This window comes from Rhopalosiphum padi, chromosome 4 (assembly GCF_020882245.1).
Source record: "Rhopalosiphum padi isolate XX-2018 chromosome 4, ASM2088224v1, whole genome shotgun sequence".
NCBI lineage: Eukaryota > Metazoa > Arthropoda > Insecta > Hemiptera > Aphididae > Rhopalosiphum > Rhopalosiphum padi.
The window spans coordinates 14,946,969-14,969,834 of NC_083600.1; the positions used below are offsets into that span (position 1 = coordinate 14,946,969).

General features: G+C 24.2%; 6 protein-coding genes across 9 annotated transcripts; 4 read left to right on the forward strand and 2 right to left on the reverse strand.

Moving 5' to 3' along the window:
- Positions 1–595: 595 nt before the first annotated feature.
- LOC132928266 (actin-related protein 2/3 complex subunit 3) lies at positions 596–2,583 on the reverse strand. Its single transcript, XM_060992817.1, has 4 exons — positions 2,297–2,583; positions 1,372–1,554; positions 1,090–1,285; positions 596–1,015 (listed from the first exon to the last, which is right to left on the reverse strand). The coding sequence occupies exons 1-4, from the start codon at positions 2,300–2,302 to the stop codon at positions 858–860; spliced, it is 543 nt and encodes a 180-aa protein (XP_060848800.1). The 5' UTR covers positions 2,303–2,583; the 3' UTR covers positions 596–857.
- A 189-nt stretch (positions 2,584–2,772) lies between these two features.
- LOC132928265 (dnaJ homolog subfamily C member 30, mitochondrial-like) lies at positions 2,773–3,885 on the forward strand. The gene is made up of 2 exons (XM_060992816.1): positions 2,773–2,940; positions 3,108–3,885. Exon 2 carries the CDS (start codon positions 3,118–3,120, stop codon positions 3,736–3,738), a length of 621 nt encoding a protein of 206 aa, XP_060848799.1. The 5' UTR covers positions 2,773–2,940; positions 3,108–3,117; the 3' UTR covers positions 3,739–3,885.
- Positions 3,886–4,700: 815 nt separating this feature from the next.
- On the forward strand, positions 4,701–8,396 carry LOC132928264 (2-methoxy-6-polyprenyl-1,4-benzoquinol methylase, mitochondrial). The gene is made up of 5 exons (XM_060992815.1): positions 4,701–5,107; positions 7,034–7,183; positions 7,507–7,837; positions 7,902–8,013; positions 8,205–8,396. The coding sequence occupies exons 1-5, from the start codon at positions 4,984–4,986 to the stop codon at positions 8,304–8,306; spliced, it is 819 nt and encodes a 272-aa protein (XP_060848798.1). The 5' UTR covers positions 4,701–4,983; the 3' UTR covers positions 8,307–8,396.
- LOC132928263 (U2 small nuclear ribonucleoprotein auxiliary factor 35 kDa subunit-related protein 2) lies at positions 5,114–7,025 on the forward strand. The gene has a single exon (XM_060992813.1). The coding sequence runs from the start codon at positions 5,160–5,162 to the stop codon at positions 6,411–6,413; it is 1,254 nt and encodes a 417-aa protein (XP_060848796.1). The 5' UTR covers positions 5,114–5,159; the 3' UTR covers positions 6,414–7,025.
- LOC132928267 (dynein light chain 1, cytoplasmic) lies at positions 8,339–11,121 on the reverse strand. Its single transcript, XM_060992818.1, has 3 exons — positions 10,947–11,121; positions 10,670–10,800; positions 8,339–9,539 (listed from the first exon to the last, which is right to left on the reverse strand). The coding sequence occupies exons 2-3, from the start codon at positions 10,775–10,777 to the stop codon at positions 9,378–9,380; spliced, it is 270 nt and encodes an 89-aa protein (XP_060848801.1). The 5' UTR covers positions 10,778–10,800; positions 10,947–11,121; the 3' UTR covers positions 8,339–9,377.
- A 1,149-nt stretch (positions 11,122–12,270) lies between these two features.
- LOC132929498 (serine/arginine-rich splicing factor 1A) lies at positions 12,271–21,794 on the forward strand. 4 transcript variants are annotated; one of them, XR_009662111.1, is made up of 6 exons: positions 12,272–12,843; positions 15,183–15,391; positions 15,629–15,801; positions 16,149–16,350; positions 19,474–19,650; positions 21,642–21,794. XR_009662111.1 is itself a non-coding variant. In XM_060994881.1 (5 exons), exons 1-4 carry the CDS (start codon positions 12,683–12,685, stop codon positions 16,329–16,331), a joined length of 726 nt encoding a protein of 241 aa, XP_060850864.1. In that variant the 5' UTR covers positions 12,271–12,682; the 3' UTR covers positions 16,332–16,350; positions 21,642–21,794. The 4 variants fall into 4 exon arrangements, 3 of the variants coding, with proteins under 3 accessions (XP_060850864.1, XP_060850863.1, XP_060850862.1); XM_060994881.1 differs by lacking the exon at positions 19,474–19,650 and having other exon boundaries at positions 12,271–12,843; XM_060994880.1 differs by lacking the exon at positions 21,642–21,794 and having other exon boundaries at positions 19,474–19,730.
- Positions 21,795–22,866: the final 1,072 nt, after the last annotated feature.

Here is a 22,866-nt window from a genome sequence, read left to right on the forward strand (position 1 = left end):
TTATTTTTTACAAAATATATAGTTTTTAGTTATAATCTCACTCGTTAGTGGTGAAATGTTTTGAATACTTTAGAGACACTGGGCACTGTATGTGTATTTTTCAAAACCTAGCATAAATAACAAATATAAATAATATAATTAAATTAAATACAGACAAATTTTGAAATACAAAAATTAGCAATCTCTAAGTTAAATGAGTGTGACACACGTTGAAATTTCAGGTACCGAAACTGTGAATATTGAATAAGCTGTAAAAAATAGTTTTATAGCAATTGTTCTAGCATTAGAAAGAAAAGGTTAATATTTAATTTGAAGTGGTAAGTTATTTATCACTATTACAAAATATTGAAGTATGTAGTTGTACCAACAGCAAAATCGACTTAATGTTTTTAAATGGTAACAACTATGTATAATTTTTAATGGATACTAATGGATCTTTTTTATCTGAAAATGTTGATAGTGAAACCATAAATTGTGGTTCACTAATTTTATTAATTACAATGCTCTTAAGTTTAGTAAATTCATTAACAGTAACAGTATTAATTAAAACATTTTTAAATTACAAAACGTTATAGAAATAATTATAAACTGCACATAAGAAGGTATATTATATATTTATTAAAGTATATAAAAATGAATATAGATTAATATTTGTATTAAAAAAAATGTATTTATTAAATATTTAAACAATTACTAAATTATATTAAGATAAATTAATAAAAATTATGTTTTAAAAATAAAAAAATATAAATAATTATTGATTAAGAGCAGACATAAATACAAAAATAAAATGTGTATCAATAGTTTGCTCAGCCAATAAAAATTATGACGCTAGCCCTTGTTAAATGTTGAGTAGATTATTGTCCAGGAGCAAGCAATGATTTTTCCATAAACTTCTTACGAGCAAAACACAACCACCATTTAGATGGTTTTCCATCGTCAGTTGAAAATACTTTTTCACAAACTCTTCGCCCAGTTTCCTTTCGTAATTGTTCCAAATATTGACGCATAACATCTATTTAAAAATATTAAAAACAATTTTCAAAAATGATTATATTTTAAAAAATAAATGATTTAACATCAAAGTACCTGCTTCACCAGTTGATGACGGTTTAGCATAAACTGAGTTTAATGGAAACCCAGCCTCTCCAGGTATATCAAATCTATAAAGTGCCAATGAATACATTTCAGACATTCCTTGATCTTTACTTTGACACTTCTGAAGTTTTTTTAAACACTCTGTTATGTATAAAGTAATATAAATCACAACACGATCAGCTTCACTCTAAAATATAATCAAATTCATTAAATAAATAATTGTAATTCATACTATATTAATTCATATATTTTACCATAAAAATTATAGAATACCTTAACTTCATAGGATCTGAAAAATACATTTGCTTTAAAAAAAGATAAAGCCTCATCAATTATATCCATGTCTGCAATTGTTGGGCTGAGCAAAGGTGCAGGACCTTTGTATTGTGACTTTATTGGAACTATTGCCATATTTCCAGTTAGTTGTTGGTAATCTTTTATACTTGAATGATAGGCCTGATAAAAGAAATAACAAATAATTTTATGATTATTTAATTGTATTCTATTCTATTTCAATAATCCTGAATACTTAAAATATTTATAATAATTAACATAATATTATTCATTAAAATTATAGTTTTTGTTGATATTTTTCTTTATTAAATGGAGTTGATAATCTATTATTGTATAAATAGATAAGGAAACATAATTAACGATCTTCTTACATAAAACGAAGTTGAAAGTTTATGAACTATAAACAAATTATATACTTATTGTACAATCGTACTACAATAATATAAATAAAAAATTATTAGTCTAACAAACATTTTAAAATTTAATTTAACCAATTATTCATATATAATTAATATTAAAAACTCTTGACTCTCTTCAGATTAGAAAGCATATTTAATACATAATAGAAGTGTAAGCAAAATGTTTTATTTTAAGCGACTCACGCCAGGATGGGATTTTGTTTTATAAGTAATTAACAGTCATGCCATAAATAGCCTGTGTAAAACTTTTTTAGTTAATAATTTTAAATTTCTTTTAAATATTTGCAATATACATTTAATAAATATTTAATAAGATATTATAAAGAAGATAATGGTAATATTTAGAATACAACCAAAAGTTAACAAACTCTCTATACTTAATACAATATGTTCAACAGTCCATGACATTAATCTGTCTGGTATAACATTAGGTATCAAAAAAATGATAGATAGCACCTACGTAAAAATTAGTTGGTTATACTTACTGGCATGATGCTACACCGCTTCAAAGACAAATGAAAATATACAAGCCAATATTATTGGGTGACTATTGATGACTAATAAAAATGAGTTATGACTAACACAAACTATATTTTATGAACATAGCTAATAAATAATTAAGTTATTAAGTTAATATTAATATCAATAACATATATATAAGTTAACAGAACTTACAGAACTCAGTACTCACTATAAAATTGTAAATTGTATATTATCTTTAATCTTATCAGTTATCACCAAACACCATATTTATATACTACTCCTTAGATCATATTGTTCTGTGGTACTACCATAGAGTAAGTTGTAGTCTAAATACTCTATGGGTATTACCTCTATGGACGAAGAGCTTACCACGGTTTAAAACACAGTCTAGATTAATATAGAAAACACATGTTTTTATATGATAACAATTTTCATATCTGTTATCTCTATATCAATATTCAAAATACCAGAAAAATGATACAAATTGATAATTAAAAAATTGTTATCACGGTTTTAAGTACATTTTTTGAAAAAGTAGGAATTATTTTGAACACGGCCATAGCTATATCTATAGGCCGTGATTTTGAACTTTTTACTCTAAAGTGATACAATTATTTAAAATTACAAAATGTTATCAAGAAACATAGTAAGTTCTCAAACTTACAAAATAACGTATATTTATTTACACAGACATCTTTTACATTAATAGTTTTAATATATTTTTAATAATGTTGTATTTATTATAATATATACCTAGTATTACATTTACTATAATTTTGTACATTTATTATTTGTTTTTTTTTTTTTTTATAGCTGTAGTATTATGTGGAGCAATTACAAAAGATTATTTAATGGTTTTAGTGTAAATACAATTATTTGTATAGCTTACAAAAGTCATTATGAAGCACTTAATATCTCTAAAACTGCCACACACAAAGAAATAAAAGATGCTTATTACAGACTATCAATGATATATCATCCAGATAAAAATAAAGGAAGTGAAGAAGCTGCAAAAATTTTCCGTGATATAACTTCAGCATATGAAGTCTTGGGAAATGTGCGTCAAAGAAAATTATATGACAGTGGTGCTAACCTAAATCAAAAATCTTCTCAATTTACTACCAAACAACAACCTTATGAAACAATGAATACAAAAAATGATATTTATAAAACCAATGTCCGTAGCAGGGACTATAATTTTGAAGAGTGGTCTAAGTTTCATTATACAAATGCATTTAGGCAACAATATGAAACTCGAGAAAGACATACTAGAAATAAAAAGAATGAAGAATATGCTACACGTCTAAATTCTTATAATTTATTAACAATTATGGTTTTTTCAAGTCTTTTTATTTTAATTACAATGTTTGATCATGTGAAAAAAGTACTAATTGAACGTAAAAGAATAAATGAATTTAATAAAATAGATGAACAAGATGATTAACATAATAATTTATTTTAAATTTCAAATAGTTCTTAAATTAGTTTATTAAATTTGATTGAAGAATCAAGTATAAATTCTGTATACATATTTATTAATATTGTTATGTGATTATTTTGAGTCTTAATTAAATTGTGTGTACCTATCTCATATCTGTTATTCCAGGTTGATTATCTAATTGGTTTCAATCTATTACTAAAATTATAAATAGTAAATTATTTATATCTTAATGCTTTGGGCCTTGGAGATATTCATCTGTCAAAAAATTGATGCATTCACATTCACTATAAACCTATGAATTTAAATTGTGTTTTAGATAATACATCTTATTGCTCAAATTTTCTTCATTATTTGCTTCCTAACCCTCCCACAACTGTTAAATCCAAAAAAAAAATTATTGCTACTCCTATCTTTCTTGGGCAATATGAATCGTGGCTTTAGATAGAATAAATTCTATCTAAACCCGTGATAAAAATTCACTATTCTCGAGACGTCAATGGACATTATGATGCTCTCGTATACTAGGAACTGCTTTTCATTAAACTTTCTGTCTCCAAGGTTACATAAACTTTATTTTCAAAAATTAAACTTTCTTAGTTTTATTATTAAATTGTTTCTAGAACCACTTAGATGCAAAATGTTATGGCTTAAGACGCAAATCAAGAAAATATCACAGAAACAATTATAAGACAATCATTATTATTTACATGACAATTATTGTCATGATTATAAGTAATTATTAATACTAAATAATAACTGGTAATTATTATTTCTGTCATTTTCTATCTACTAGTATAAGGTCTAAGTTTTCTATAATTCTATTTTTTTAATTAGTACTATAGATAAACATTATCATTAATATAAATGGTTTGAATGACGACATATTATATTATCAAAAAAAAAAAAGAAATGTAATATTTAATATTATCACAGAATAGATTAATAGATATTACAGATAATCTGTACCATTGATTAAATTTAATGAATTACATTACAAAACCAACCAAACACTAGCAAACAAATAATAACTATAAAAAAATTGTTAACTGTACGTTGTCTGTTAGTACTTTAATAGGCAATTATATGCTAAATCTGAAAAACTTAGTCACCGTTATCATAGAACCAAGTTTGTGTTTACTGTTAAGTACTACTAATTATTCAGCAGTACGCGTTAACTTAAGTGAAATGAACTATAAAGTGGTTTGAATTATTATTTCTTCATCGTTATTTTTTAGCTAATTTTTGAAAATGAGTATTATATTTAACAGATTTAACAAATGTGTTACACATTATTTTAAGTTCACAGCACTGTACTCAACTCAAACACATTTTGGTTTTCAAACAGTCGACGAAGCTGAAAAATCAAAAAAAGGTATTTAAAAATCTTTTCTAAGTGTTAATTCTCACATCATCTAGGTCCAGTTATGAAGAAACATAAGATATTACGTAATAAATGGAAAAAAATTCGTCGTAAACTTCAAAGACAAAAAAAAGCAGTAAAACGAGAAGAATTATTTAAAAAACAAGAACAAAATCGTTTAAATTCTCCAACATACCAAAAATGGCTAAAAAGTCAAGAAGAGGTTGAGGAGTTTGAACGAAATGAAAACGAACGGATTGTTATTATACAATATAATAAATGGGTTGAACGAGAGCGTGAAGCTATTGAAGAATGGAAATCTCTACAAAATAAGTTGGAAAAAATCAAACAAGAAAAAGCTCAAAAAGAATTATTAATTAAACTAGAATGGGAAAGAGAACAGAAGAAAATTAAAGAAACAGAAGAAAATAAAAAAAAAGAAGAAGAACTCAGAGAAGAAAAAAATGCTAAATTTATTGAAGAAATTGAAATGTATATAAACAATCTAGGTCCGCTTCCTGAATCTATTAATGTTAGTACAAGTACAAGACCAGATCAACCACTTTGTCCTTTTTTTTCAAAAGTTGCAGCTTGTCGCTTCCGTGAAAATTGTTCCAGAAATCATGTTCGGCCAGGTATTAGTAACACATTGTTAATTCCTGCTTTTTATAAAAATTTTGAATTGAACATGCGCTATGAACGTGAATTTGATATTGATATTAGTTTGGAATGTGATGAAAAAGAAGCATATGAAAAATTTTATGAATTTTTTGAAGATATTTTAGTTGAACTAAGAAGTTATGGACAGATAATCGAACTTAATGTTTGTAGAAATCAAGAAATACATCTAATGGGCAATGTTTATGTCCAATATAGAAGTAGACGACATTCTTTAAAAGCATATAGAAACTTGTGTGGTCGTTTCTATGGTGGCCGCAAGATAACTGCTGAATTTTGTAATATTCCTTCATGGTCTGAAGCGGTATGTGGGTTATTTTTTAGAAAAATGTGTCCAAAAGGAAAAAATTGTAATTATTTGCATTTATATAAAAATCCTGGGGGTAAATATCAATCAAAACCTCAAAGAAATCGAAATGAAAACTCAAGTCATAGAGAAAATAAAAATATTTCTATTAAAACAGAACGAGAACCACAGCTAAGAACAAGTAAAGAAAAAATGAACAGTTCAAAAAGAGAGAAGAGATCAATAGATAGCTCGTCTCAAAGAGAAAAATTAAATACACCAAAATGGGATAACACTCCAGATCGACAAAATAAAAGTTATAGATCACTTAACTGGGACAGTGATGATGATTGAATAATTTTATTTGATCTGTTAAAATCGACCAATTTAAAGTCATATGATAATAAAATTGTTGATCTTACATGTTTCAAATTAGTAAATTTTTGGTGGTCCATTAAAATCTTATTGAATTATATAACAAGTAATTAAATTAAAGATTATAATATAATATTTTACATGTAAGTATATTATATTATGTAAGTTATGTATTTAGTTTTTTAAATATATAACAAAGTACCAATAATTTAATCAATTTATTGTAATATGAATAAAAATTGTATATTTGTGGTTTTAGTTATAATCTTAAGTAAATGATTAATATTTGTTGTATTAAAATTCCAAATATCTAGTTATGATCTAATATGATCAAATTGACTGCCATATTTTTTGATAATATTTAAATAATATAAAACTACATTTTTTTCATTAGTTACCTTGTAATATAACATGAAACTTATGTTTTTTTTAAAGAATAGATTTAAATAAATTATTTTTTATTTATATAAGTAAATCATATTTTGTATTTCAATATATTTTATATTTTAATTAAAATGGACGAATAAATAGTTTAGTAAATATTAACTAAACAATTTTATATTAATTATGGAACTTAAAAATCATAATGATGGTTTTAGTGCATCAAGTTTTTAAAAGTGTTGCGGATTCATATGATGCTATGAATGATGTTATGAGTTGTGGTGTACATAGATTATGGAAAGATGAATTGATGAAAACATTGGATCCAAGTCCACGCACACGATTACTGGATGTGGCTGGCGGAACAGGTACTATATTTACATAATACAAATAGTCTATTTTTATTTTAATAAATGCTAGTAATAACTGAAACCGATTTAGGGAGTCTATATAACCTAAAATTAAACAATTGTTACATTATTTAAACCAATTTTTTCATTGAATATACATTAATTCTTGATATCAGGTAAGATATTGAAAAAAATATGACTGTACAAAAGTTAAAATAAATTAATATACTCTATTTTAAAGTACAAAAATTTAGTTTAATTTTACATAAATGAATTCTTAAATTAAATAATTTAATTAAAACTATTTTTATCTTAATAAACCTGATACATTATTATTTTAGGAGATATTGCTTTTAGATATTTAAAATATATATCCGATATGAAAGGAGATGGACATGTGACAATTGCTGACATTAATGGTTCAATGTTGGAAGAAGGAAAAAAAAGAGCATTAAATTTGAAATTAAACCAAGACAGTATATCATGGGTAGAATGTGATGCAGAAAATTTACCAATGGAATCGGATTCCTATTCTGCTTACACAATAGCGTTTGGTATTCGTAATGTGACACACATTGACAGAGCTTTGGATGAAGCATATAGAGTACTTGAACCAGGTGGCAGATTTCTTTGTTTAGAATTCAGTCAAGTTAATCCAGCAGCTTTAAGATGGTAAAATATTTCTTTTTTTGTGTGTGTGTTTTGACATTATGATTTATAAACATTTTTTATTAAGGTTATATGATCAATATTCATTTAATGTAATCCCTGTTATGGGCCATGTAGTTGCTGGACAGTGGAAACCTTACCAATACTTAGTGGAAAGCATTAGAAAATTTCCATCTCAGGTAATAATCTGTTTGTACATTAAGATATTCAAATCATAAAATATGAATATAGGTTAGATGTATTAAAATTAATTGAATCCAGTTATTAATCATACATCTCTTAAATTTATGATTTAATTTTGAAATCATTATAGATTCAAATATAATACAACACTTCATTATTCATATTCTTATTTTTTTTTTTTTTACAGGAAGATTTCAAATATATGATCGAATCAGCAGGCTTTAGATGTGTCACATACTCAAACTTAACATTTGGTGTTGTAGCAATTCACTCAGGGTTCAAATTATAAAACTTATAATTAAATTAAAAACAATATTGAAATAATTAATTATGATACTATAATTAAGTGAGAATATAGAACTGTTAATTTAAAATTTTATTTTAGAATTTATTAATCATTAATGTTAAGACGCTACTTGAAACATTCTTGTTTACACCAGTCAAAGAACACAAAATAATTTCCATATATCTATGTTGCAAAAAAAAATAATAATAAATAAACCAATTATTTAAAAAAAAAAAAAAACTTTCAAAGATCTATAAGTATCATAAACATATTAATAAAAAAAAAAATTATACATAAGTAAACAATAACAACATAATCCACTTTTTAACTGTTATCTATGTCGGTGACGTGTTCTCATTCCATTGAAAATAATGTTATATTATTATCTTTGTAATGCTGGACTGCATATAATTTACAAAACATTTTAAAAACTGTTTATCTGGTTACAAAAGTTTTCTTAATATTATGAATATACATGCAACCCAACATAATCTAAGTAACTATTTAAATTATACACAATACAGTCCCAAATTTCATTACATATTTGCTTTTTAATGGACTAGAAATAATTACAATAATAATATACTTGAGGACATGAAAATACTAATAAAATATTTGTTTACTGTGTAGTTAACATATTTTTAATAAAATAGTAATGCAAGAATGAGAGTAGCCTGTTATGAAGGGAGTTAAAAACGGCGAGGGGAATAAAAAGAGTATAAGCCATTGTTGATGATGGCACACTCATATATATATAATATATATTAAAAGCTACTCGCACATTTTAGTTTAGAAAAAAAAATAATAAAAATAGTTAGTAATGAGAAAAATTGTCAAGCCCTTCCAATAAATATCGTCATTTAACTCTTATAAATAATAAATTTAAAAAATGCACGGGGAATGTTATAAATATTGTATAATTTTGGTAATCAAAAATTAAAAAAAAAAAATAAAACGAGTGGCTAATGCACATAAAAATATTTATTTTTGTAAGAGTAGGTGGTGAAATATTTGTTTTATTTTTAATTAATTTTTGCATATTGGAAGGGGACATGTGCAATAGTCAATTAAAGTTTAACCGCTCTTAAATAGCAGTATGGCCACTTGGCCCAAATAGAAGTATATGAAGTGCCTCGTTTCATGTGTGACGTAACTTCCAAAATTGCGGCCAACGATACAATGCCATGTTGGATTATATTTTTTGTCGAATTCTTTCTTAATATACGCAGCAATGTCCTATTTTAACAAGAAAGTTAATTATTATTACTATCAAGAAATTACAATTGATTTACTTAAGGAAGAATACTTAAAATTAAATTAAAACATTAAGACATCATATCTTAATATTTTACACATTCTACTAAATTGTATATTTATTGTTATAAATAACTATATTAATTATGGGTTTAAACAAATAGTTTTTAAATTTTAAAATTTATAAGAAATTATATCTATAACTTGGATATGAATTATAATCATTCAATATCTTTATTTTATAATTTGAATCAGATAATTATAATTTAAAAAGTTCCGATTGTTGGATAGTTTAATAAAAGTGGCTAATAAATATAATTTAAATCTACTAACTCTTCAATATATTGTCAATCTGGTAAGTACAATCATCTATCTAGTGGAAATAAAATTATTAAACATTAATAGATAAATTGAGAAATTCTATATGCAAACATAAATTACAAATTTTGAGTAGAAATATTAAAATATTTTTTAAATGTATATAAATTCTACCTAACAATAACACAATTACATAAATTAACTGAATATTTACCAATAAAATTAATAAAATATACAAGCTTGTAGTATAAATTATCATAATCAAACACAAAATAAAATTATGTTAATTATATTTTAATTTATTACAATTTAATTGTAATAACTAGTTAAAGAAAATTTTTAATTTAAATGATTTATCAGTGTCTCTTTATTTAATACGTTCTCAAATAAATATATGTTAAATACCAATAATCACCCTGAACTTGGATTAGTAATTTTGCATTTCAACAATTTGAATAAATATTAAGTAAAGTTCCAGGTAAAAACAAATACACTATGATAGATAAATTGTATTCATAGAAAGCAATATGTTTTAACTATTAAAATTAGGTATGTCATTTTAATATATTTAATTTAAAAGTATACGTAGATCAGTATTATTATTTAGGTATCTAAATAATTAAATGATTCCAACTATATAATAACAAATATCAATATCAATAAAACTCCAGACTAAAAACAACATCAGTATTTAAACAAAAAAATTAAATATAATAAATACAGTACAGAAAATTAAAATTAATGAAATATCAACAGACATATATCACATTTTAATTCATGTAATAAAATCTTACCTTTTCAATATTGTATTTTTCCAGTGCTTGGGTAGCACAATCAACAGCATCTTGCTGCATCTCTTCAGACATATCAGCATTTTTAATTACTGCCTTGCGATCAGACATCTTTAGTATGTATTAGAAATCAACTAAAAAAAAATAATGATTAATTTAAAAATTCAGTGGTGAAAACCATTTCAAACGATTAGCAATTTTAATAATATTATTAGTTACATTAAAAATTAGATAATTTACAAAACAAATTGAACATTCAGAACGCTTAGCAATAACATACCTTTAAACGAAAAAATCAAGGAACTATTTGGTGCTTTCGCACTAATTCGATGAACTCCTTCAACGGCTGAAAATCCTAGATGAAACTGTTTGCTACACCAATATATTTTATCGTTCGGTTACAATAACTCCCAAATTTCGCCGATAAAATGAATGTCGGAGTAGTAATGTTAACAACTCTGTTTGAGCAAAACTCTCGGCTTTCATTGGTTGGGAGACGGCGGTTTCTATCAGCCATTCTACTATCGTCGAACCATCGACCCAGCGAATCGATAAAGTTTTTTTTCTTCCATGACGCCTCCAAAAAAACAAAATCTCAATTCTTCTATATGACCACATAGTATTATCGAATGAATGCACGCATGTCAAAAAAACATGAACTTTGTAAGTTGTAATAATTATCGAACATCGAATATCGATACACAGTTTTATAGTATATCATTTTCTATCAAATATAATTTTGCCATTTTGGATTAATAAAATTAATTATTATATTCAAATCTACTGACTACTCTACTATAGTTGTAGTTTAACACTAATATAGTAATATGCATTTATAATTTAAATTATGTCGTTAAATTTGCTTTATATCCACGAATATTTAATATTTTTACCACGGTTATATATATATATATTATAAGACCGTGATTTTTACAATAGTTAATAAAATAACTATCAATAGGAAAGCTAATAAAATCTAAATAGAATCTAGGAATTTCAAACCATTTTAACCACGGAATGAGATGGTCTTAGTTTGTGGTTTTAACGCTATAATCTTAAGAATCAAATTCTCCCCTTGGTTTTAATTACATAATTTATGAATATTTTTGTTTAAAAATTATTGTACCTATATTACACACATACACACACATCAAAAAATTGCCATTTGGAGTTTAATAAATAAATCAATAATTTAATCTCCATTTATTCTTCATCGATGTTGAAATTATCAGTCATTCGCTCACCGGTTACCAGTATAACTTTTAGGCATATCGTTTATTCGTTCAAACTTCAAACCACAGATTTCTATATTCAATCTATATACAATTAATAGTGTAATACCCTATCGTGGCTAAAAACTAGAAAGAATAGTAATTACGTATCTACGTTCCAAAGTAAAAACAATAATTATTAATTATTATATTCCTTGAACATGAAATTTTTTTAATGCTAAGCTAGACACTAATAGTGGAAGCGTAAAACGATTATAATATATCGAACATGATTACACCAAGTCCCTAAAAATTTCATTATGAACATCGATGTTGAAATATCGCCAACGATCGTTATCGATAACTGTTCGAACGTCATAAATAATAAGTAAAGTTGTAGATTTTAATTTATGTATGTAATTGACAATAGTGTATCAAATAAGTCCTATACTTTTACAGTTTTTCTATTGTTGCTATACAATATTAAAACTATTTTCGGGAAATTGATTTATTTTTTTAGTCAATACTCAGCTCAGTTTTGCAATTTGCTTTTACGGCATTATCTCTATCAAGTGCACCGCGCACGTTTACTTCGCCTAGTCGCATCACCGACTGCTGCAGTGCTGCTACTGTCAAGTGTCAATATCCATTATCGTCTTCTAAAAGGCGTTAAAATTATTATTTTAGTTATTCATAAGGTTTTTACATTCCTCCGTGCATAACCAATATCGGAACGGTTTTTATCTAATAAATCGCACAAGGCACAAGTGATACATTTTGACAACTTGTGTTCCATCTTGGGAAAATGTCCAACAACGACTGTAGAATTTACGTGGGAAACCTGCCGCCTGACATACGCACGAAAGACATACAAGATTTATTCTACAAATTCGGTAAAGTGTTGTTTGTGGATTTGAAAAATCAGAGAGGACCACCGTTTGCATTTGTCGAATTCGACGATCCTAGGTAATATTTCATTGAATTATATAAAATACCTATTTATATTACAATTTCAGTTTATTGTTAGCATGTACATTTGTATTGCTTATTTTATTATATTAAAACTAAATTTCTACATTTATCATTATTTTTGTTAAATTTAAAACAAATACCTATTATAACTATTTTACTACTTATCATGTTTTTGATTTTTAATAAGTACAATAATAGGTTATATCATAATGCTTTGAGTTTTAAATTAAATACTATTTATTCTAATAATTTTTAACTTGTTCAACATTATAACATTTTTAGTAAACTAAAACATAGAATATAATACATTATTATGTGGACAATTTATGTTAACTACTTATTGTTATTCAAAATAAACTCGTACATACCTATTAAATTCAGAAAACCAAGAGCTAATTTTTTATGGTATTAGAAGATTTAATAGACTTGATTTTTTTCTCAAGAAAAAATACCAGGTATTCGCTATTGTCCCCCTCTTTTGGCACTTGGGATTACCAGAAACATTATGCAGGATTTTAGTTTGTTTAGAGTTTTGATCTAATATTAATTATAGGCAGTGGTGCCAAAGTTTTTAAAATGTGGTCGAGCAATTTCAATACTTCTCGGCATCATTACCCATCGGCTTAAAAAAAAATATTCAATTAAGGGAGGGGTGTACAAATATACATTTACTCATAATAAAGTTATGATGTTAATATAATGTGGCTAACTGGCCACATTTTTAAAAAAGAGGTCGGGCCATGGCCCGACCTTAACACAGGGTTTGATGCCACTGATTATAAGCCCTTGAGTATAGAAGTTCACACCCTGGATAAACTAATAAATAGCATCAACATTAAAATTCAAAAATTATTTGAAATGCTTATTTTTGGTGCTCATTTTAACTATGATATTTTATAATTAATCTGAAAAAAAAATAAAAATTTAAAAGTGTTAATTAACTTATCAAAATAAGCATAAATACATGAATATAGGTCATATAATTTAATATTAAATAGATTTTACTTATTCAAAATGTAAACAAAAATTATTTTATAATTGTATTTATGTTATTTTTTCAAAACATATATTGTTTAATTAGTTATAACAAATTAGAGTTACTCTCAAATGTATCCTATGTTTATAGAGTATTTAACCTAGCTAGTCATCTAGTTTTCAGGCGGTTATTAGCATGGTAATAATTAAAAAATTGATTATGAAAGAAAAAATGCAATGTTATTTAATCTAATCAAAGTAAACTGAAACGTCTGAAACTAAAATTCTCGATTTTATGGAAATTTTAATGTATTGCGATTAATCCATTTTGTTCTGTATTTAGTATAATAGTAAAGTAATTTTTTTTTATTGAAGGGGTAGAACCTTATCAATACATATGCCACTAGAGAACATACACTCCTCTATTTAATTTATCCTGTATTAGGCACACATTAATGATAACTTACTATACGTAATTGAATTCAAACTAATAAATATACTTTTACCAGAACATTTATTATACACAAATCAAAATACTATTCAATTGAGTAAGGATTACTGTATAGATATTACAGTTAATTTTAAGCATTCTTCTTATAGATTTAACTTTCCTTTATAATAATTAATTACACTATAAAATAATTTTAAAACTTGAATAATTAAATTGAATTAGGTAAAGTTTAATATTTAAAAATAATATGCTTTCATCTTTTTTTATTTGTTTTTGAAGTACCTATACTACAAATATTTATATCAATGGTTTGTGTTTTTAATTTATTCAGTTCTTAAAATATGTTTTGCAAAAATCTAACATATTTATTTAATTTTCTTAAACAGTATTTTGTATTATTAAGTAGTATAAAATATTTTTCTAGTAAAATTATTATTGGTTTACTTTTTTTTATACCTAACCTCCTAACCATAAAAATAATACACCAGATAATTCCAAGATTTTGTTATACATTACATAACCTTTCATAATCTTTACTTTTTTGACTAACCAACCTGCTGTGGTTATTAATTACTATCAACAATTTGTAAACTAAGTTATGAATTAAATTTTATTGCATGGGGATGAAAAAATGTCTTTCTAACTACTGTTAATTTTATGGTACATAGTTAATACTGGTATATTCTTATTTAAAATAGTATAAATAGTTCTTTCTACAAATTTTTGGTTTTATGCTGTATTATTGTATTAAGGACGATTATTACTGTAATATAACTTATGTATAATAAAGGTACTTCATAGTATATTGAGTATTCAAAAGATTTATTAAAAAATAAATTGTAAACAACTTTTATAATGTCATTATGATTAAATTGTTTTTAGTGATAATTTAATCTTTTTTAATTAGAGATGCAGAAGATGCAGTTCATGCAAGAGATGGTTATGATTATGATGGCTATAGATTACGTGTAGAGTTTCCACGTGGTAACGGTCCACATAGAAGTGGTGGCAGTAGTAGTGGTGGTGGAAGTTACAATCGAGGAGGTGCTAGTGGTGGAAGTGGAAGAAGCCGAGGTCCACCGGCGAGGCGTTCTCAATATAGAGTACTTGTTACTGGTAAGTATTTAATTTGGATTTATTATTTTTTTTTTTTTTTAATTTTTATGTGATTAAATTACCTTGTGTATATTGACTATTAAAAAAAAAAAAAAACTTATCAACATTTAATGATTTTATTCATCTATTTTAAATTTCCAATTTCTTTTTGAAGAGTAAAACTATTTATTTTTCTTACATAACAACCTGAGTTATTATTTATTAATTTTAAAATATATATTATCTAAACATTTAAAGGATTACCAGCATCAGGAAGTTGGCAAGATTTAAAAGATCATATGCGTGAAGCTGGAGATGTGTGTTATGCAGATGTATACAAAGATGGATCTGGGGTTGTTGAGTTTTTACGTTATGATGATATGAAATATGCTGTTCGTAAGCTTGATGATTCGAGATTCAGGTCTCATGAGGTTTGTTTAATAATTATTATTCTAAATATTACTTTAAATTTGTGTGTCAAACCTATTAGAGTATTGAAGTATGGTTCTCTGTGACTATGGTTTTAACACGTTTACTGTAAATCAATTGTATACAAGTTTACATGTGTTAAAATTCTATTTTTTTTTGCATTTTTTGGCTCTTAGCAAACTTATTGGCGTACAACTTGCACATATATTAAATAATATTTCTCTGCAACACTATGAAAAAATAAATATTTTATCATAACACTGATTGAATTTTATTCTATAGAATAATATCATTTATCTATTTATGTACATATATAAATATTTGTTAGTAATTTTTTTTATTTGACTAGGGTGAAGTAACATATATTCGAGTAAAAGATGATTATGGCGGTGGAAGCAGTCGTCGAAGTCGTGATTATAATAGTCGTAGTCGTAGTCGCTCCGCAAGCTATTCACCTAGAGATCGTGGAACACCAACATATTCTCCAGTTAGAAAAAGTCGTAGTTATTCAAGATCTCGTTCCCGTTCATAATATTGAGGATAACCAAATGGTAAAGCATGCTACAATACATAATTGACCCTCATTCCATTATTATAGTGTTTTTTCTTATTATTTTTTTTTATTTTTGATTAGAAACATTTTTTGACAAATTTTAATACGAGGGTTAAACTAAGTTAAAAGTGTTTTGTCATTTTTTATAACATTAATATTGTAGCTGATTTTAACTGGATTGAAAATTTGACACAAATAAAGGACACATAGCATTAATTACAAAGGATATCTAATTGATTTTATTTGCCACCTATTGTCGTCAAAATTTGGAAAATAGATGCTCATCAAATGGATTTAAATTAGAAAATGTTATTTTATTATGTGAAACAAAATGGACCATTATTATGAGTTTAAAAAACTCCTGTTATGGATAAAAAGACATAACTATTGTGAAAAATAACATTACTATTATAATATTTACTAGATTAAATGGAATTAGTCCCGTTTGCCTCACATGATGGATGCAAAGGGCATGAATGTGAAGGAAACAACCTTATTTAGGAATACAATGCATACAACACACGTGTGAAATCTTCTATATGTAATACTTGGATTTTGGATTTTCAAATTCAAATTCATCTCCTTATACTAATTATCGTGATAATGATACATGTAGGAATATAAACACACAATATATTTAAAAAAAGATGGATGATATTAAGTACTATGTATTTGTTTTATGAATTAAAAACATTACTCAAATGGACTTTCTACCCTGGATCTTTTGTTAAAAACTGTTGAAAACGAAGACATTCAGGAAACACATTCATGTAGGACACAAACGTAGGATTTATAGTTTTTTTTTAAACTAACAAATGGAATTATTTTATCATTGGTGGATATTCATTATTCATTGGATGGATCAGAATTTGGAACATCTTTTTATTTGGACATCCAGGACCTAGGAAGTATAACTATCGGGGCAGAGCATTATAGTTAAAATGGATTATTCTGAAAGTGCATAAATAATGGATTACAAGTGGATTTATTAAAAGGAGAATATTGGACCATAGGACAAAAAGGAATTGTTATGGATTATATGCTGAAAAATTTCTACGTATAGGCATTACATAGTTCTGCTTAACTAATTGTTGAAATATTTAACAATAATATAATAATTATGTAATGGCATAATTATACATATTTTATAAAGCTATTGTTTAGTACTTATACACAATTCTAATTAATACAACTATAGATTTTATTTAAAAAATACTGATTAACTAGAAATTCAAAAAGTTAATGTTTCAAAGTGTATCATATATATTGTATATAATATTAAAACCTGCATATAAATTGTATTATAATGTGATTCAATTTATAAAATATTAATCTAAACATAGCTCTATAAATTAAAAATCACATTTATGATTATAATTTTTCTGGTTTCCAAATTATTAAAAGGATATTGTAACTGCATGTGTTATCTCCACCTTACTGATACAAAATAATCTTTTTACTGTAATTTTTAATATTAGTATAACTTGTCCCTATAATGATAATATTTTAATTAACATAGTAAAATGAATTATTCTAAACGTATAATTACTATGTTATGAAATAGTTTAATGGAGATGCATGCAGGTATGACATCTTATTCAAATATTAGATTTTATTTAAATACAGGAGACTAATTATGTATAAATACTTATGAATTATTAAACAATAAAACAAAAAAATATTTATTACATAATAATAATAATAAAAAAGATTGAAATTGTATGAGAATAAGAACCTATCAATATTAATTTTGTATATTTACTTGTAAAACATTTCTAAAAACTAAAACTTATTTTAACTAATAAGCATTGGTAATTGGCTCAGAAAATAATATAATCAATTAAATTTATTATGTTATATTATTTTATATATGATAATATTATTGTATGTAAAAAAATTGTTAACTTATATAAAATGTATACTAAAGTTGATTGATAATTATTATAAATCAAAACAAAAGACAACATTTGGTAAATTTCAGACTATTAAATAAATAAATAATAAATAATACTATACCTAAAATAAAAATCATTAATTTATTGAATTAAAATTCTTCTATAATTATTTTGGGTAAGTTTTGTTATATTTTAAAAATTAAAAAAATCATCCAAAAATATTTTTTTAGGTATGTAAATAAAAATAATATTTTTTAAATATTCAAACAAAATATTGCAGTTTATACAGTTGAATTTGTTATTTTATTTATATAAATAATATTGGTGTTTAATGTAGATACTAATTATTCAAATTATTGTAATTTTACAAATGAAGAATAAAGTGAAAATAAAATTTAAATATGTTTAAAAAAAATTTGTTATCAGTTATTATTATGATTTATATGCTTTTATAATTGAAAGTAGTGTTGTTTATAAAATGAAATTATACTTAGATTAACAACATCATTAAACATTACATATAATGTGTTTATTTGGTTCTCGTCTATATTATGTAAGTATTATGTAAGTATGTTTTAAATAATGAAATGTGTTTTAGTTTTTAAATAATTAAAATATATTTATGTTATTTTTTTTTATATACATTAATGGCAGAATGTACTAAAATTAATTAATTTTACAAAACCAATATTTATATATTAAGCTAAATTTCTCTAGTATACAATAAGTTTTAATTTTGTATAAGATTATTTTATTACTAATAATATATTATTATAAATATTATACTGTTAATTGGTTATTCAAAATTCAAATGGAATACAACAGAAATTGAATTATAGAACATTTTGATTCAAAGAAAAATCAAGTGTGAAGAAATTGTTATTATTTTGAGAAATTGAAAATTTCAAGTAATAAAATTTGACTTGTCATGAGTCAATTGTTTTATTATTTTGTTGGTTACTTTAAATTGTAAATAGCATTTAAAATTATAATAATATTCATTTATTTTTCAGTTAAAAGATACAAAAATTTACACTATATCAATAATATATCTATTAAAAAATTAAAATCATTGTAAAAGATAATGAAAAAGTAGAGTTAATGTACCAACTTCAACTGAATATTTGTTTTTATATGATACCAAAACTCTCAAGTGAAATAAAAATATATTGAATATGTTCTTATAAGTTTAATTGTTTATGGTTAAATTAATTATGTTTCTTTAGACTGCCTGTCTCAATTCATTGGCAAACAATTTTCTGATGATAAAAATGTATTGCTTACTATACTGGACAACATCCTTGTCCTCTTGTTTTTAATCGGTGGACAAAAACAATCCATTCACTGTGTCGATGAATATCACTATACACTGGCCATTTGATCAATACATCATAATTTTATTGGTATTTTTCTTTTATAAACATATCTTGCATGATACAATCATAAAACCTCCTTTTGAAATATATTAATTATTAATATTGAATACTGTTATAATCATACAAACCCATTTTTATAAATTTTAATTTACCTAATCTAGACATAATATGTGATATTACTTATACATATTGAAACATACATTGGGAAACTATGATGAAGATTCATAATTATTTAAATTATAATACAAAATTGAACACAAATTATAATTGTAATTGTAGGATAATTAATAGTTATACTTGATCACTTACCCTTTTATGTTTTTTATATCACTTATGTTAAAATAATATTAAATAAATTTTGGAATTTAAAATTGTTTATGGGTGTTAATAAATAATTATCTATTATAAACTTTGTTGCATTATTAAATATCATTTTAACTTATATTATTTGTCCAGATAAAACCCTACAATGAATAGGAAAGACTACAAATTAAGTAAACTTAATTAAATGATTTTTGCCTGAAATTGATTAATTCATAGTTGTTCATAATAAAGCAACATTTGATGTTTAGAAAATACTACATTCATTATAAATTATAATCAATATTTTCTAAAACCCATTTTTAGTAGATTTGTGGTTTTGTTTGGTCATTCCAACGAGCTATCTAAAAATATATTCCAATGCATTATTTGCCTCACTTAAATATTTTAACTCTTATAAAATATTTATAGATAATATATCTAGCTACTTTATTCCTGATCCCTGATTCATAATATAAAAGTATTTATTGATTATTAAAATTTACATGATTTCAGTATTAAAATTTCAAATATTAAAAATAAAATAAATACCTACTTATATATTGTATCACAGGCCTTAACTGTTTGTAATTATCTTCACTATCTTGTTTAAAATTTATTTGTATAAACTAAAATGACATATGTATATTAATTTTAAATTTTAAAATGTATTAAATTGTTTTACTTATACTTAAAAAACTAAATAGATATACATGTGCACACAGGAGAGTCATGTACAAGATTTTCTATCAAAATATATATTTAAAAAAAATCAAAATGTACTATACAAATTAAATACTAAAATTATATTGTATTATAATATATATTTACTAATAATTTGAAAGCTTCACCTGTTTTATTCTGTGAAAATTATGACATAATCAACCATATAAATTATTCAATTACACATATTATACAATTTAAATATCTGAACATTTTTATTTTTGTTTTCTTATTTTTTATGAGATGCAATAAAAACTGTAGATATTTTATTGTTAAACCTAACTGTTTAAATTATAATTAATATATGATAAAAGGTTTAATAAAACTACATCCATGATTTTGTTAGGATTAATTTTATAGGTTGTTTACACATCAAGATTATAGCAAGGAAAAATTTATAGTAGGCCCAGGGACTTCCATATTCATACCTTCCTTGACAAAAGAACTTGTGTAAACATATATCGTTTGATATTAGATTTTAGTAATTATTTTTAAATACTATATGGAATTTAAAATTGTTAATTACAGAAAATATTTTATTTAATAAGTACAGACAATTTAGAAGATACTAGCATAAATAATAAAAGAGTAATATTTCTAATAATCTGGATGAAGTTTAAAGTAATAAGTGCTGCTGATTCCTCAATTTTTTTTTAAATTTCTGTTCTCAAAATTATTATTTCATTTGATAAAATATATCTTATTAATATTAAGAACATGAATTTTTGATTATTATTCACATTTCATTCATAATATACATACCATGGTACTACTCTATCTTTTCTTCTATTTCAAATCTCCCTATTATTAACCTTATAAATATTTATATATACAAAAGTTTTATTACTGATTTGTTATGCTTCTGTCTTAACCTAATAAATTAAAATATCTTTGATTACTTCCTCTTTTTCTTCGTGAGTTTTAGTATTGGATATTACTTATAACAAACCAAAATATATGTGCACCTTTTTTATATAGTTTATTTATTTTTTCAGCTCTGTTGTTACTTGCTACCACAATACCATCTGGCAAGAACAGAAGAAGCTATCTTCAAACAATATTGATATTTTAAAATTTTATTTTATAAATTTCTTTTTTTTATACCTTATATATTTTTGAATAAAAATAACTTATAAAAATTGGTTTAATTCTATCTTTTGATTAAACATTTATTATGTATCATATCAAAATCATCTAGTTTAAAAACAAGTGGCTAAGTGTTAATACTGACCAAGAAAACTAAAAATATCTACCTATTATATGAAAACATCTTAATTATTTACTTATCTTAAAAATTTACAGTAATAAAATAATCTTAGAACTATGAATGTCCTTTTTTATAACTGGATTCCCTATAAATTCACATATGTATGCTTGAACTTGAAGTAAGCAGGATATAACACAGCATACTCCATGAAATGTACATCAAATTGAAGGCTCTTTTTTTAAACACATAATACTTATTTATAGTCTTCAAATAATTACCTTGAAAGACAGAAATAGATACTAAAGAAATTAATTACAAGTTCAAACCGCTATTAATATTTTTTATAAAAATTAACCAACAAAATTGTACACATATTTTAAATAACAATAGTTTGTGATTAAAATATGGTATTTTTTTTTTTTAAAGAGGATTCATTTATTTATTTATTTTTAATTTTTGCATATCCTCCAAATAAATACTAAAGTATGCGCATGCCTATGCACACATTGTATAATAAATTGTTTTATATTTTTTACTTCTCAACATAATAATTAATTTTCAGTTATCACGTATACAATCAAATTTTAAGTTATTTTAAGGTGGACCAACTAGTCCATTTTATATAGATATTTATTTATTTTAATGGAACCAAATCATTTTAACACTATTATAGACCATAATAGATTTAATATTCCACAGTAATACTAGAATTATTGAAAACCTTATACATTTGAACAATGTTAAAAGTTTATTTTTTTATGAAAATCGCATACCAATAGAAATTGAATAAGAATTTTAATATTGAACGTGTTCTAGATATACATAAAACATAATCAGATGTACATTTTAGATTCTGAACAGAGTGATGAATGTATTGATTTTACAACAATGTGTTTTTTTTTTTTTTTGTCTGTCATCATGTTTTGGAGTAGTAATAGTGCTTTGATTTTTGACTTCTGTCCCTCTTTGAAAAAGAAATTGAATCTAGTCGATATTTTGGGGTTCAAAAGTAA

Coding starts and splice junctions, on each gene's coding strand:
- LOC132928266 (XM_060992817.1), bottom strand. Junction 1,286..1,371: donor TCAGATCCTATGAAGTTAAG/GTATTCTATAAT, acceptor ATTATATTTTAG/AGTGAAGCTGATCGTGTTGT. Junction 1,016..1,089: donor GTCATCAACTGGTGAAGCAG/GTACTTTGATGT, acceptor ATTTTTAAATAG/ATGTTATGCGTCAATATTTG.
- LOC132928265 (XM_060992816.1), top strand. CDS start 3,118: ATGTGGAGCAATTACAAAAGATTATTTAATGGTTTTAGTGTAAATACA.
- LOC132928264 (XM_060992815.1), top strand. CDS start 4,984: ATGAGTATTATATTTAACAGATTTAACAAATGTGTTACACATTATTTT. Junction 7,838..7,901: donor AATCCAGCAGCTTTAAGATG/GTAAAATATTTC, acceptor TTTTTTATTAAG/GTTATATGATCAATATTCAT. Junction 8,014..8,204: donor TTAGAAAATTTCCATCTCAG/GTAATAATCTGT, acceptor TTTTTTTTACAG/GAAGATTTCAAATATATGAT.
- LOC132928263 (XM_060992813.1), top strand. CDS start 5,160: ATGAAGAAACATAAGATATTACGTAATAAATGGAAAAAAATTCGTCGT.
- LOC132928267 (XM_060992818.1), bottom strand. CDS start 10,777: ATGTCTGATCGCAAGGCAGTAATTAAAAATGCTGATATGTCTGAAGAG. Junction 9,540..10,669: donor AAAAATACAATATTGAAAAG/GTAAGATTTTAT, acceptor TTGTTAAAATAG/GACATTGCTGCGTATATTAA.
- LOC132929498 (XM_060994881.1), top strand. CDS start 12,683: ATGTCCAACAACGACTGTAGAATTTACGTGGGAAACCTGCCGCCTGAC. Junction 12,844..15,182: donor GTCGAATTCGACGATCCTAG/GTAATATTTCAT, acceptor TTTTTTAATTAG/AGATGCAGAAGATGCAGTTC. Junction 15,802..16,148: donor CGAGATTCAGGTCTCATGAG/GTTTGTTTAATA, acceptor TTATTTGACTAG/GGTGAAGTAACATATATTCG.